Source organism: Pholis gunnellus (assembly GCF_910591455.1).
Source record: "Pholis gunnellus genome assembly, chromosome: 17".
Classification (NCBI taxonomy): domain Eukaryota; kingdom Metazoa; phylum Chordata; class Actinopteri; order Perciformes; family Pholidae; genus Pholis; species Pholis gunnellus.
In genome coordinates this window covers 16,231,989-16,245,762 of record NC_136544.1, presented here as the reverse complement: position 1 = coordinate 16,245,762, position 13,774 = coordinate 16,231,989, and the positions used below count along the sequence as shown (strand labels likewise).

The 13,774-nt window shown below is 41.5% G+C and overlaps 1 protein-coding gene across 2 annotated transcripts; it reads left to right on the top strand.

Annotated features, from left to right (window-relative positions):
* Positions 1-555: 555 nt before the first annotated feature.
* LOC306709175 (protein kinase C and casein kinase substrate in neurons protein 3) lies at positions 556-13,129 on the top strand. 2 transcript variants are annotated; one of them, XM_079177230.1, is made up of 10 exons: positions 556-799; positions 3,018-3,085; positions 7,269-7,425; positions 7,629-7,864; positions 8,017-8,172; positions 8,801-8,976; positions 9,909-10,029; positions 10,132-10,202; positions 10,297-10,376; positions 10,823-13,129. In XM_079177230.1, exons 2-10 carry the CDS (start codon positions 3,026-3,028, stop codon positions 10,930-10,932), a joined length of 1,167 nt encoding a protein of 388 aa, XP_079033356.1. In that variant the 5' UTR covers positions 556-799; positions 3,018-3,025; the 3' UTR covers positions 10,933-13,129. The 2 variants fall into 2 exon arrangements, with proteins under 2 accessions (XP_079033356.1, XP_079033355.1); XM_079177229.1 differs by lacking the exon at positions 556-799 and adding an exon at positions 1,025-1,250.
* Positions 13,130-13,774: the final 645 nt, after the last annotated feature.

The following is a 13,774-nucleotide window of genomic DNA, read 5'->3' as shown; positions in this document are numbered from 1 at the left end:
GAGTGTTGAGGGGAGGAAGAGGGGGTATAGAGACAAGCACATGGATGTTGAGTTTTCCTTATCTGGTAATGCTACTTTGTGCTTCTTTGCAAAATAATAAAACATAGTTAATAGCCCAATTGACAGACACACACACACACACACACACACACACACACACACACACACACACACACACACACACACACACACACACACTCACACAGACTTTAGCGGGTAACTCAGCTATTGTCTGACTCACCTAGACACACACACACACACACACACACACACACACACACACACACACACACACACACACACACACACACATAAACAAACACACACACAAAAAACCCACAATATAGCCGGCCTCATTAAGACTGCTCTGAGGAAGGTGAAGCGAGTGAATGAAAGAGAAAAACAGAGACGATCTTCAACAAGTGGTGGAGTACAAAGAACAAGAGTTTCCTGCAGCTGTTTTGGAGAGAGAGGGTGAGAGAGAGAGAGAGAGGGAGAGAGAGAGGGAGGGAGGGACGGGGGGGATTGTGAGGAAGAAGGAGGGAAGAAAAAAAAAAAGAAGCCAACTCATCTGACACAAACAGTGGGCCAAAGAAAAGGGAAGAGCAGGAGCAGCACTGTCCAGAACGAGTGGAAAATCAAAGTTGGAGAGGACGAGGAGAAGTGTAAAGAAGACGAGACGGAGAGAGAGAAGCAGCCTCAGAGTCTGCACAAAGATTGAACTGGAAAAAAGTTTTAAGCTGCCCAACAAAAGAAGAAAAGGGGGTTTGAAGCAGAGAGGGCCCCAACATCTACAGAGGTAAGCAACTGGGAGCGGCTTATTAGCCTTCCATGGCTGTAGTGGCATTTCAGAGAGATCTAATGGAGTGATTGAGCTCCTATTTCTGCCCTGTGAGTTCATTTGTTACTATATATTTCCTCTATGCAATGTGTGTGTGTGTGTGTGCGGTGAGTTATGTGTGACAGATGAAACGGGGACAGGGGGAGGAGTGAGTGTGTGTGTGCCAGACTGGGTGCAGGATTCAAGGGGTGAAAGAGTTGGTTGGTTGGAAACTCCAGATGGGATCTTATGAACGCGAATGACCTTCAGTTTCAGTCAGTTGTTGCACAGATTTCCCATGAAAAGTTAAGAGTTTTAGATACTGGGAGGACACAGGACTTTGGAAAACTGGGGGAACAAATTTCCTGTCTGACCCGCCAAGAGATTATAAAAAGTCTGGAGGACCCATGGTGGAATTAGATCCGTGCTGGTAAGTTATTCAGTATACTCGGTGTAGGATTTATAGGACAGTGAAATGTATGCAGATGTAGTGATTCTACAACTAGCTTCTAACTTTTGTAGCTCAATGAAAGTCGCAATGTTACGAATATTCCTCACGAATATCAGAGACGACACAGAGAGCCAATCAGAAGTTCCAGTCAGGCGTTTCTGACTTAAATGTGTTTCATTTATATCTGTTTGTATTATTGTTGTTTTTAAGCTATTGGAGGATGTTTGAATTGATCATAAAGTCTATGAAATGATATTTGATATTCTCTTTTACACAGACAGATCATAAAGCTCATGAAGGGAATAAAGTCACATTTGAGAGGCTCGCAAGTAGATTACAGCTCAGTGACTTGCTTGTGTACTAAGAGGGTAAATCTCATATACAGTTGGGATTAAATTCCCACAGGCACTTTGCTTGTGTCATGAGATCGGAGACTACTTAGTAAAACTTGCAGGAATGCACCAAATGATTTGATATTAGGGAAGGGACAGCAGAGCTCCCCCACCCCCCACTTTCCTCTGGAAACTCAGACACAGTACCCCGAGGAGACCAACGCAGCCAGGGGACAGGAAGTCCAGGTCAAGGGTTAAAAGAGGGGCGATTCATTATTTTTTCTGACCTCCGGCAGAACACAGGGTTGTGTAATCTATGAGACCTCAGCGGCTGAGTAACACAACAGTAAGCCGAGGAAGATCGAGGCAGGGAGAGGCACGGCATTATGCTCCGACTGGAGCATGTGATGCCCCGTGAACAGCAGGATGTGGAGGGAAATCATTGGATCTAATTGTGCGCCAAACAGAGCCATGGAGAGAAAAGGCTGCAGGGAGGGAAAACAGGCACGACATGAAGGCTGCGTCTGGGTGGAGTTCTGCTCCGAGTGCATCGAGGGTTTGAAACACCAGAAGGCAAAAACTGCTACGTGCTTAAATATTTAACTGGAAAAGTTTCTTTTTCGGAAGTGGAACCAGACGAGCATAAAGCCATTCAAAGATCTCAAGTACTTCATGCAGATCACTTCATTTTGATTTACTGTACACATCAACTTCCAGCAGCAGCTACAACTCTTTAACGGGTCTGGAGAGCTTCCATTATATGAGCGGCCATTCATCTGAGGGGATATCAAATGCTCTCCGATCACAGACTGCACAATAAAACAGTGATTCCCAACCGGTGGTACTTGTACCCCAGGAGATACTTCTGCAGTTGTACCCCATACATGCAATTCATGTTCTATTAATAATCAAATGTCCATTATAAAAGCAATTCATATGAACGCATTTGTGACTCTAATTTGTCGAAATGGGGTAAGTGAGTTCATGTCTCACAAGGAAAGGATGAGAGGACGTGGTTTCCTAATGGATATGTGGTTCTCCACTGACTCCCATACAGAGGGCTTTGTGATGTTGGTTTTGAACTGAATTATGAAACATAATCACATTTATCATGTGAGAATACAGCCTATAATAACAAGAGTCACATACTGTACGTTCACTGACTGGGATAGTTTCTGCTGCACTGAAATATAGCTTCATGGTCGAGATTGTCACTCAAGAAAAGGCTCATTTTATAATATATACACTATGTACATATCATATTTTTGATTCAAATAACATTTCACAGTTGACACAAAGCCCCAAAGACTTCACTACCGACACATGCAAGCTGATTACAGAAAGGTCAGTGTGCAGGTTAAAAAGAAGAGCGAAAGCGTACTCTGAAGTAATCGTTTGCTCTTTACTCTCTCAGAGAACAGGATGTCGACGCCACCATCAGACAGCAGCAGTGAAGATGCCAGCAATCGCAGCTTCTGGATGGTAAGACTGGGTGTACTTTGTGTGTGGCTCTGTCTTCGTCTGTTTGTCTTTCGAGACGAGAGAGACTTCCCCCTGGTCTCTTAAGTCTCCCTGACCTTCCTTTTCAAACTAGACGGAACAGTTTTGTCGTATCGGTGTGAGCAAGGCTGTGCTTTGATTTGTAAATGTGAATAGTGAGCATTGTACACTCTGAATTGACGAGCTTGGGTTAACTGTGTTCCAGGGAGGTTCTGTGATAGTGCGCAGCTCATTAGGTATTTAATGGTCTGTGTTTCTCAACAAAGTAGACCGTAAAGCGCGGGGCTTGTGTCTCTGGGGATCCAGGACACGATTTTTCAATTGTCCCTCCGCTCTGTAACATCATTGTTCTGCTACAGCACTGCTGCATGATGCTTTTATTTGTGGGTTCTTCTGCCAGATGAGGAGAAGTGTTCAGCTCCTATGCAGAGATTCTTTCCTGATATTACATTCATTTGTCCAAAGTGACTTTAAGCAAACGTTAGACAGTGACTTCCTGAAGTCTGGGGAGTTTAAGGTGTGCTGGGAGGTGGATTTTGTTACCTTCAGACCACAAACAGCTGTTCCAGCTGTTTGCAGTCTGAACTGCCGGCAGCTTCATATTTACGGCACAGGCATGGGAGTAGTATTGATCTGCTCATCTAACTCTCGCAGGAAATAAGCTTACTTCCCAAACTGTCAAACTAATTCCTTTAAAAATAAAATTTAAATTGCAGTAAGTGACACAAGTGGTGAGCTTTACTCACAGAACATCGTGTAAAACCCGAACCAAGTTTTGACCCCGGGTGCAGTATCTTATTGACAGGATATTGTTCATCATGTTTGAAAAGGATGAAAATGAATCAGTTTAAAATAAATAAGTGATCTACAGCACACTGGACCATTTCATGGAGAACAATTCACATAACACATGATGAATTACACTCACAGTTAAACTAAACTTATCTGAAATATCTGTAACCTTTTGTGCTCAAATCTTCTTTACTCCAATTCAGCACCAGTAACACACATCAAACTATCTCACTTTTCTGTATATGAACTGCTTTGCACTCTGTTTACGAGACTCAGTTCTGCTTTGCCGCCATGTTTTTAAAGCTGTAAACACTTCCAACATTCAAAGTGCCCGACTCTCTAATTTGAGTGCGCTACCGCTTTAATACCGACTTTGTCTCCCGTCAGCCTCGATGTGCTTCCCCACTTTCATCTCTTCCCTCCTGTAATTTTGGCAGCCTCCTGTTGTGCTGGACGTGTTTCCAGGCCAGTTCGTCTGTGTCATCCTGCAGACATGCTCGAGGGCTGTCTGTCATTAGACGGCAGACCGAGGCTCTTTTGTTTTGGATTTGCAAAGTCACCACCACTTTAACATATTGGCAATTATCGTGCATTCTGTAGAAGTATACTAATAGATACACGCAGCTGCGATGCATTAGTCTCAGCCGTGGGCCCGTATTACTCTACTACTGTCTTCTTTACTCATAAAGACATTCTAGGATGCGTCTCTCGAGACAAATCCTTTTGCTGTTTTCAAGTACAAAAGAAACGATGATGGTGTTTATGAAATCTGCAGACTGTAAACTGGACTGATTGGCCTTGTTATTCTTTTAAGACAAACATTTCCGTCTAAATACAGAAACTGGCATGAATACAGTTTACTTCTACTATTCTGCTGGGTTCTAAGACAACTGCTATGACCACTACTACTGCTACTACTACACCTTTTACTATTTCTATACTATGACTACTCTATCAGTGTTGGTAGTACTGCTAGTACTTCAACAGGTTTACTGCAGCTTGGTAGCTGCTAACATTACTTCTGCTAGTGGTCCTTTATAGTCTGGATACACATCCATGCGTATATATGTATACATGAAATGTGATTGTTTTCAAGGGAAGCCTGTGGCCACTTTCTTCGATACTGCGTTTTATTGCTCCAGATTCTCTGGTCGTCGATTTGCATGTGCGACAGAGATTGGCTAACTGCGTCTCTGCAGCGTTACCGTTGGCCTCAGACTGGATTCCTCAGCTGTTTCTGTTTAATTCTCAGACGAGTGAGGAGAATCAGTGCAAACCACAACGGGCAGAACGAGAGAAGGAAGAAAAAGAGAGAGAAACAGCAGGCCGCTAATAAGAAGAACTCCGATTGATTCTGATTAGGGCAAAAGGAAACTAGTGTTTCATTCAAAGCATCAAGTCTTCAAGTCTTTGAAGGCTGTTAGTATCACACATATACTAAACACAAATCGCTCAGTTTGAAAATGTAAGAAATTGAAATAACACTCGTTATGTCCTGCATATTGATTCATCTAACTATAGATACCTGTAGCACCTGTACGTCACAGCTGATGCCAGCACCATCAACATGCTTTGACAGATAAAACTAAACTTTCTGATGCAGTATTGAAATAACAACCATTCATGGAAGACCTGATCTATTAGTTGAACACAGAGTGAAATATCAACCTTCAGAGATTTTGCCAAATAAAATAAAAAATAAAATGAAGAGCATTGTGGCTTAAAATATCATAAACAAACAGAGAAGAGCTGCACTGAGGACTGTGTGAAACCTTTTGAGTGTATATGAAACGTATGCAGACAGTTTTAGCATCAATTATAAGACAGAAATACACCTGTGTGACGAGTAAAAATCATCAGCCGAGAGAAACTTCTGCTCACTTTTGTCTCTGTCTTACTTAGACATGTTCATTTTATGGTATTTGCAATAAGCGCATTGCCTCAGCTGATTTAACACAACATGGCAACATATATGGTGTCCGGGAACCTTTCAAGCAGCCGTCTAAAAGTGTGAGTGACTAACAGATAGAGTCCGACAGAGAGTGAAAAAGAGAGTAGGAGTGAGTGCTGAGCTCACGGCAGCTGCCAGGAAAATTGCAGAGAGATTTCCAAATACCACATCCACAAACAACACATTTGCTCCAGATACGTTATTACAATAAGGGCCTCGCATCTGCTGCTCTCTTGTCCTCCCTCTCCGTCTAGCTTTTTTATATCCAGGCCTCGTCCTCGTGTCCGCTGACCAAACCCTGCGCTGCTTTGGATTTTACCACAGGAAACCTAACGCCAGTTAAGTGGCACTTGCGGCACGTGGGGCTTGACCTTAGACGGCTGCAGCAGTGTCACAGCTGTGGAAGGAGACGCGCATTCAAGCTGGACCTTGTTATGACTGACTGACAAGAGAATGTGTGATATGGACCAATATTGACTGTTCAATGTCAGAACTGGTGTAACTAAAGGCATCAATAATGGCTACATACCACGTAGCTGTGCTAGTTCAAATATTTGTGCACCGCTGGTTAACTGGCACAGTGACTGGGAGACCTAAATGGAACAGGGCAATGATTAAAGGGGCAGACGTTTCAGCAAATACGCTTCTTCACTTTATTGCCGAGTGTCAGATGAGAAGATCGATATCATTCTCACGTCTGAACAGTAAATAAGTAGCTGCACGGAGCCAGCAGCCTGTCAGGAGAGTGGTATCAATCGTCTCATTTAACTCTTGGCAAGAGAGTATCAGTGTGTCTTCCTAAAATGTTGAACTATTCCTTTTAATGTATTTAAAAACACAGGAGTGCAGAAGCACAGTATTTATTTGAAAGGTGCTACATAAATTACTGGAGAGAGCAGGAGTGCTGCTATTAGCCTATCAGTAGTAATAAAAAGACGACTGCAACTAATAATAGCAGTGCAGGTTGTAATGCTTGTAGCAGCAGTGGCAGTAGATGTAGTAATAGTTTTAATATATGAATACAACTATCATTAATAGAAGTAACAGTAATGTTAACTCTAGCAGTAGTAATAGTGGTAGTAAGAGTGTAAGAGTCGTGCTGACTTGAATCGTTTTAGTGTTCGGTTTACATTCTAAATGACTTTGTCTAAATCAGTTTATTGTCTACATGCTGTTGCTGCTCTGCCAGGATTACTGTGAGCAAATGAAAATGTTTGTATTAACTGGCATTGAAATGGTGAATATAAAAAGGAAATAAACTAAAAGGCTGCAGTGAATACTGGAAGAAATATCGACCATTTTTGGCTTTTTTTTAACCCCAAAACATGATTATGTTATTGGGTATTAAAACGCTGAGTCCATTAATCCTCTTGTTTATTTTGTGTGAACAGTAGATCTTCCTCTCTCTTTGTGTCCTGGCAGCCTGGGAACTATCAGCCCACTGTGAAGCGAACAGAAGATGCCTTCCAGGCCTGCAATGACATAGTGGCATGTTTCCAAGAGAGAGCTCGTGTGGAGAGGCAGTACGCCCAGCAGCTCAGTGAGTGGAGCAACAAGTGGAAGCCAGTAGTGGACTCAAGTAAGTGCTAGTTCTGTCTACAGCATTTTACTACTACTACTTCTACTACTACAATCTCCCTTTTGTGATAAGAGATGGTAATATCTATTCTTGTTTCTATTATATGTTTCATGTAAATAGTGGCTGGTCATTACAATTGTTTCTAAAGCACAAAGAGCATTTTAGGAATTTGTGTTTCCCTGGCGTTCGTTGTCTTCCCTCAGGTCCTCTATACGGATCTCTTCTGAAGGCTTGGCAGTGTTTTCTGTCCTCTGCTGACCGGCTGGCCTCCTTACACGCCTCCATCTGTCGCTCCCTGGTGTCGGAGGATGGAGACAGGGTCAGGACCTGGCAGAAGGACACCTTCCACAAGAAGTTGTTTGGAGGCTTCAAGGAGTCCCAGGACATTGAGACGGGCTTCACACGTGCTCAGAAGCCATGGGCCAAACGACTTAAAAAGGTCTGCATTTTTTCAGATTCAAAAGCCAGGTTTGGTGTTACACGGATGATTTAAAGACACTTTACCTCTTCTTTAAATATGCAACGTGCCCGATAAACCCACAGTGCACCAAATCCAACTGAAATTTAATAGCATTTTCTTGTCTGGGACAGTTGGATAAGGTCAGGAGGGCGTACCACAAAGTGAGCCGCAAGGAGCAGGCAGCCAGGGAGCGAGAGGTACACAGTCAGGGAAACCCGGACGTCGCCATCGACAAACAGAAGAAGATCCAAGAGGAGAGAGAGCTGGCTCAACAGGAGGCTGAGAAGGTAAGCAACGTGCTTCATCTCGTTCTTATTTTCATTAGGTTTTGATGATTTTTGAATGGGATTTTGTTAATGATTATAGGCACTCTGTGGAGTCTTTGACCACTAGTTGCGCTGTAGAGCAGTGTATTTATGAGTTGGTGCCCGAGGTGTTGTATCTCGTGCACACACGCAAGCTTGCGATGATGCAGCAGACTTTCCCACAGTCTGTTTCAGGCTATTTCCAACTCAAACGGCAAAAGAAAATGTTGCTGTGAGTCACTGGTCATAATGCATTACTTACTTACTCTGCAAAGACGTCCATCAAAAGAAAATAAGAAAAAGAAAAATGCCCTCCATTCAACGTATCCGTGGTTTGTAAAAAGGTGTACAATGCCAACACTTTCTCCTGGCTACTGGGCTGGCTCACAGATCGACAGTCGTTGGCGCCAAGAAACCTTGAAATGCCAACAAAAGGGAAAGAACAAGGAGACTTTTGTTCAACTTTCTTTTTTTTTTCATTTAGTTGTCAATCTAGTTTTAATGTAACCTTTGTCTGGGGGGTTGGGGTTAGGATCGGGTAACTTGTACCTTTGTGTGAGTGTCTATGAATATGTAAATCCAGTGTGTGAAAGCGTGTCTAAATGTTCAGGTCCGTGCCCGCTATGAAAAAGTCCTCGAGGAGGTGAACCGCTACGCTCCACGCTACATGGAAGAGATGGAGTCCATCTTTGACCAATCGCAGGACGGGGAGCGAAAGAGGATTGTCTTCCTCAAACAGGCCTTTCTCTCCATCCACAAACACCTGGACATTACCAACAATGAGAGGTGAACAACTACGTTTTGCGTGTCTTTAGAGCTAAGTATGTAAAAATCAATAATTTGACTTCATTTAGCCCTGATCATAAGCTGTTCAGCAACATATGGCATGACTCAGTGACTCACTTCTAATCCATTAAAGGAAATAATTACAACAAAAGCAATTTAATTACTTTATAAAATCTGCAGGGGCCACAGGGGGACGTACGGTAGATGATAGAGATGATGTACTCTATTAATCTGCTTAATTTGTAGGTAACACTTTACTTAAAAAGGATGTGGATGACAGTTCAATTACATTATCTGCCAATTAGAGGTTTAAATGAACTTTAGTTACAGTATAAGCATCAGAGGAACATACGCAGGTTAAATTAAAATGAATACCACCATCCTCTTATATTCCTGGACGTTATGATTATATAATACTCAGATTACGATGCATTGTAAAGCCTCATCTGTGTTTCACAAGTCAACATTTTCATTACAAGAGAAAAAAATATTCATTTCAGCAGGTTTTTAGGGAAGCGCGACCATTACTTTTGTAAACTATTAAGCTAATGATTGTGGTTTATTATGAAGTTATTATAAATATGCATGTAAAAAATCTTTTTAGCCCTAAAAGGGCTTGAAGTGTGTCAGTCAATGTCTAAGCAACAAAAACAGTGGAAAAGGCAGTTGAAGTAAAAGCAGTTTAATGTTCATTTAAAGAGTAAGAGTACAATTTCAGCACCAGAGATAGTTATAGCGTTCGCACAGTGAATAATTGAAATGTCAGCAGTGATAACAGTTCAAATGTCAGTTGAACTATTTGAACTATGAACTATATGGATAACAGCTCTGTGTTGTATAAATCAAGTTCAGTTCTGCATTGGTTTGCTTCAGATGAAGTATTTGTCAATCTCATTTTGGGTTCTCTTATTTACTCTCCATCCCTTACTCAGTGTGAGGGCTGTGTACAATGAGCTCCACAACACATTGATGACCATCGATGAGCACGAGGACCTTCGCTGGTGGAAGAACACCCACGGGCCCGGCATGCCCACCGACTGGCCTCACTTCCAGGTATTTCAGCTGTTGGTTGGTTCGATGTGAAGTTCACATTCTTAATATTTAGTTTTTTGGTCTGAAGTTAAATGTTTGGTAATTATTTTTATATTTTCTAAGGAATGGATGCCCGAGAAGAAAAACAAAAAAGGGAAGAAAGAAGTCGAAAAGAAAGCAACAATAGAGAGGAGGTGAGTATTTATTATTTATTTAAAGAAATTGTTCTATAAAGGTTGCTGTAGCTGACCAGACATCCATCTGCCTCTGTCTCTTCTTTTCCTCTAGTGTGATTATTGGAGGAGTGAGAGTACGAGCTATGTATGATTATGTTGGCCAGGAGACAGATGAGCTGTCTTTTAAAGCAGGTAAATATAACACATACAATCCGACAAAACTTACTATTCTGCACTCATTAAAACTAGTATGCAAAAGTGTACATTATTGTCTGAAATTATTGTAAATTGTCATACTTCAAAATGTCATATTTCTTTTGTCTACTAAATTGTCTTTTTAAAAGCGGAATGATTCGTTGATTTATTGAGTAATCGATCTGCAGGAAATGTAATAATCAAATATTAGTCAAAAAATAGTTTAAGTAATTTCATTTTTTGAAAAATTCACGAGACCCAACTTCTCCCATGTTAATATTTGTTTCTATGATGGTATATTGAATATACTTGGGTTTGGACAAGAAATCTGAAGACGTCAACTTTAGCACTGGGAAACTGAAACTGACACTGACTATTAATCGATCAATCGATAAAAAAATTGCTGGTTGCAATCCTAATTTTTTACTTCTGTCTCCCTTCAGCTGAGGAGTTTTTGAAGATAGAGGATGAGGATGATCAGGGCTGGTGTCGGGGGATGAAGGACGACGGGTGTGAGGGGCTCTACCCAGCCAACTATGTCGAGGTGGTGTAGTTTAGACTGAAAATGACAATTCTTTCTACACCACATGGTTAGTTTCACTGTGGAAATCACAACCTGGTTTAACGTCTAAATGTCAGAAACATAAAATCAATGCTGTAAAGAGAAACACCAAGTAGCTGTTAGCCAAAGATCTGGTCTACGATGAGAGTATGATCACACTTAAAGAGGATATTTTAGCATACAGAGATTTTGAAAGAACGATCCAGGTTGTGTGATCTCTCGAAGGATTTTAAGAAATGTTTTAATATATACAGTATGCGTCGACCACTTGTACTAAAGCCATATAATAAACAATGCTTTAATGTAAAAAAAAAGTGCTCTTAAGGTATATAACTCGCCATTTGGTGCTGCAATCGCAATTTGGTGCAATTGCAATCAGGACTGCTTTTCCTTGAGCTGTTTTTATTTCTTTACACCTTGCTATTAAAATGCTCACAAAGCCTCTCAACATATGAAGAAAGTAACTCGAATACTGTGATTCTAAATAATCTAAAGCAGCAAAGCACAAGTGGAGTTAACGTGATAGAAGTAGATAACCACAAGACCTGTATTTCTCTTCTGTTTTATAAAGGAACAGTTTGACATTTTTAGGAACATGGTTTGCTATCAAATAAAAAAACACAATGAGACGGGAAGATTGATTTTAGTTTCATCTCTGTGTCAGGCACAGGGGGACTGCCATCCAAGCAACATCAACACACATTCCACAAATACATAAAGTGGCTACACTCAATATACCAACAACTTATATTATGACAATTATTTCAAAAGTTTGACATGTAGTGACGAGCCCATAGAGAAGCTATATATAGCTCTATAAGCAACCTGTTCTCACTCCCAACTCATCAAACAGTCCTTTAACGCCAATGTTAACCTATCCTCTTCATTGTTAGATGCTCTGAGCAACGTACGTAGTGTAAAGCGTGAGAAAGTCCGTGAAGGGCGGGAGTAGAGATTGGAGAGGTCAAACAAACACATGACTTTCACCCAACAGTTTTTTGTTTCCCTTGTGAAACAATGTTGACTTCTTTTACCTTAGTTTTGTAAGGTTATTTAAGTAAGCCAGTTAAGTAAGAAACGACTTATTTACAATAGAAACATACTTGTCTAACCAAGTAGTTTTGTTGCGTAAGTAAACCTAAAAACTAAGTAAACCTAAGTTGGAGAAGAGAGACTGTCACAGTCTCTTTTTCCTTTGAAAAGAGACTGTGTGCAATTTCTGAGCGTATATTGACACGCTGTCCCTGACACATCCACAGCTTATGCTAGAGGGTAGCGAGAGCGTCATAGTTTAAAGCGTAGGGCCACTGACCTAAAGCGACGAGTTGGGAAGGAGAATGTGTTGTTTTTGGTTCAGGCTCACCGCTCTTATCAGTGTCGTTTTCAGCCCCAGCAGGCAGCTGTTTTCAGCAGCGTAAATAAGACAGCTTTGGAGTTCTGCATACTTTGGGGTGGATAAGGCTCAGAAGGAAGAGTGGATTGTCAATTACTTGCAGAGTTGGTGGTTCAATCCTACACTGAATCTCAAAATTGCTCCCGATAGTCAGATCACTGCTTTGCATGGACTCTCCACCACCATCAAGCTGTGTGAATGAGGGGCAAACTATAAAGCAATCTGCCAGCTACAGTAGAAAAGTGCTATACGTGCAGTCCATTTATCATTTTTTCAATTTCAACGGGGCAAGGCGAGGAGTTTCTTCTCGTTTCCAGTCTTTGTACTAAGCCAGGTCACATTATCTATGAACATCTTAAGGTCATAATTATCTTAATTTGAGGATCATCTAAGCATTGAGATGTTTCTGACAAACAGGGCCCCGGTCTAATCATGTCCCAGACATAAAGCTGTCTCTGCACAGAAGGCTCAGAGATTAAACTGATATTGCTCTTCTTCATCGCCATCTCAGTTTGATGCCAAACATTCATATTTCTTAACATGTCTGACTGTTCCTTTCTAAATAAGTATTGGGGAAAAAATAGTTTTCCTGTCTGTCTGTAATCATCTGTTGATACTGTAGTATGTGTGACGCTTATCATGGAGGACATCTTTACCAAAGTATGGACACTGCTGCGTTTGCCTTCCCCTTGTCCTCAGCCTTCTTCAGTATCTGTGTATGTGCTGTGTGTCTTGTAAAAACTATGCATTTTCATCTGCCTGTATTTTGGAAATAAAATTTGAAACTGTTAAACAAACAAAACAAGTGTCATTGAACTTAGGATGGAAAGAATGATGTGTGTGTGTGTGGGTGTGTGAGTTGTTTTGTGTGTGACAAATTGTTGAAGTATATGTGTGTGTTTGAGTTTGTGAATCACTATGCAATCATCCTCTGGAGTCCTGAAGTCCGGCCTGTGGATGTTATTACAAGTGCAGAGCTGTCAGCTGTCACACACACACACACACACACACACACACACACACACACACACACACACACACACACACACACACACACACACTCAGACAATCACTCACAGTCCCTTTTAAGCCTTGTGTCCATGTCACAAGAACTGTGTCCAGGTCAAACGCTGCTCTTTATCTTGATGATGCCACCACAGAGTTAGATGCAGCCTGACATCAACAAATGGCCATCAGACAAGCAAATACACACACATACACACACACACACACACCACTGTTTATGTTTGAGCTAGCCGGTAGCGAGAAGTGCAGTGATAAATCCTGGTATATTGTTACACTCTAGTCTACACAAACACACACACACGCAGAGTTTTGCAGTAAATACAAGCAGACAGGAGTGCGTATGACAGAAATGTCTGTTTCCACAGGAGGAATGGAAATAGTGATGTCACCCTGGAAGGAATTTCCTCACCTGAT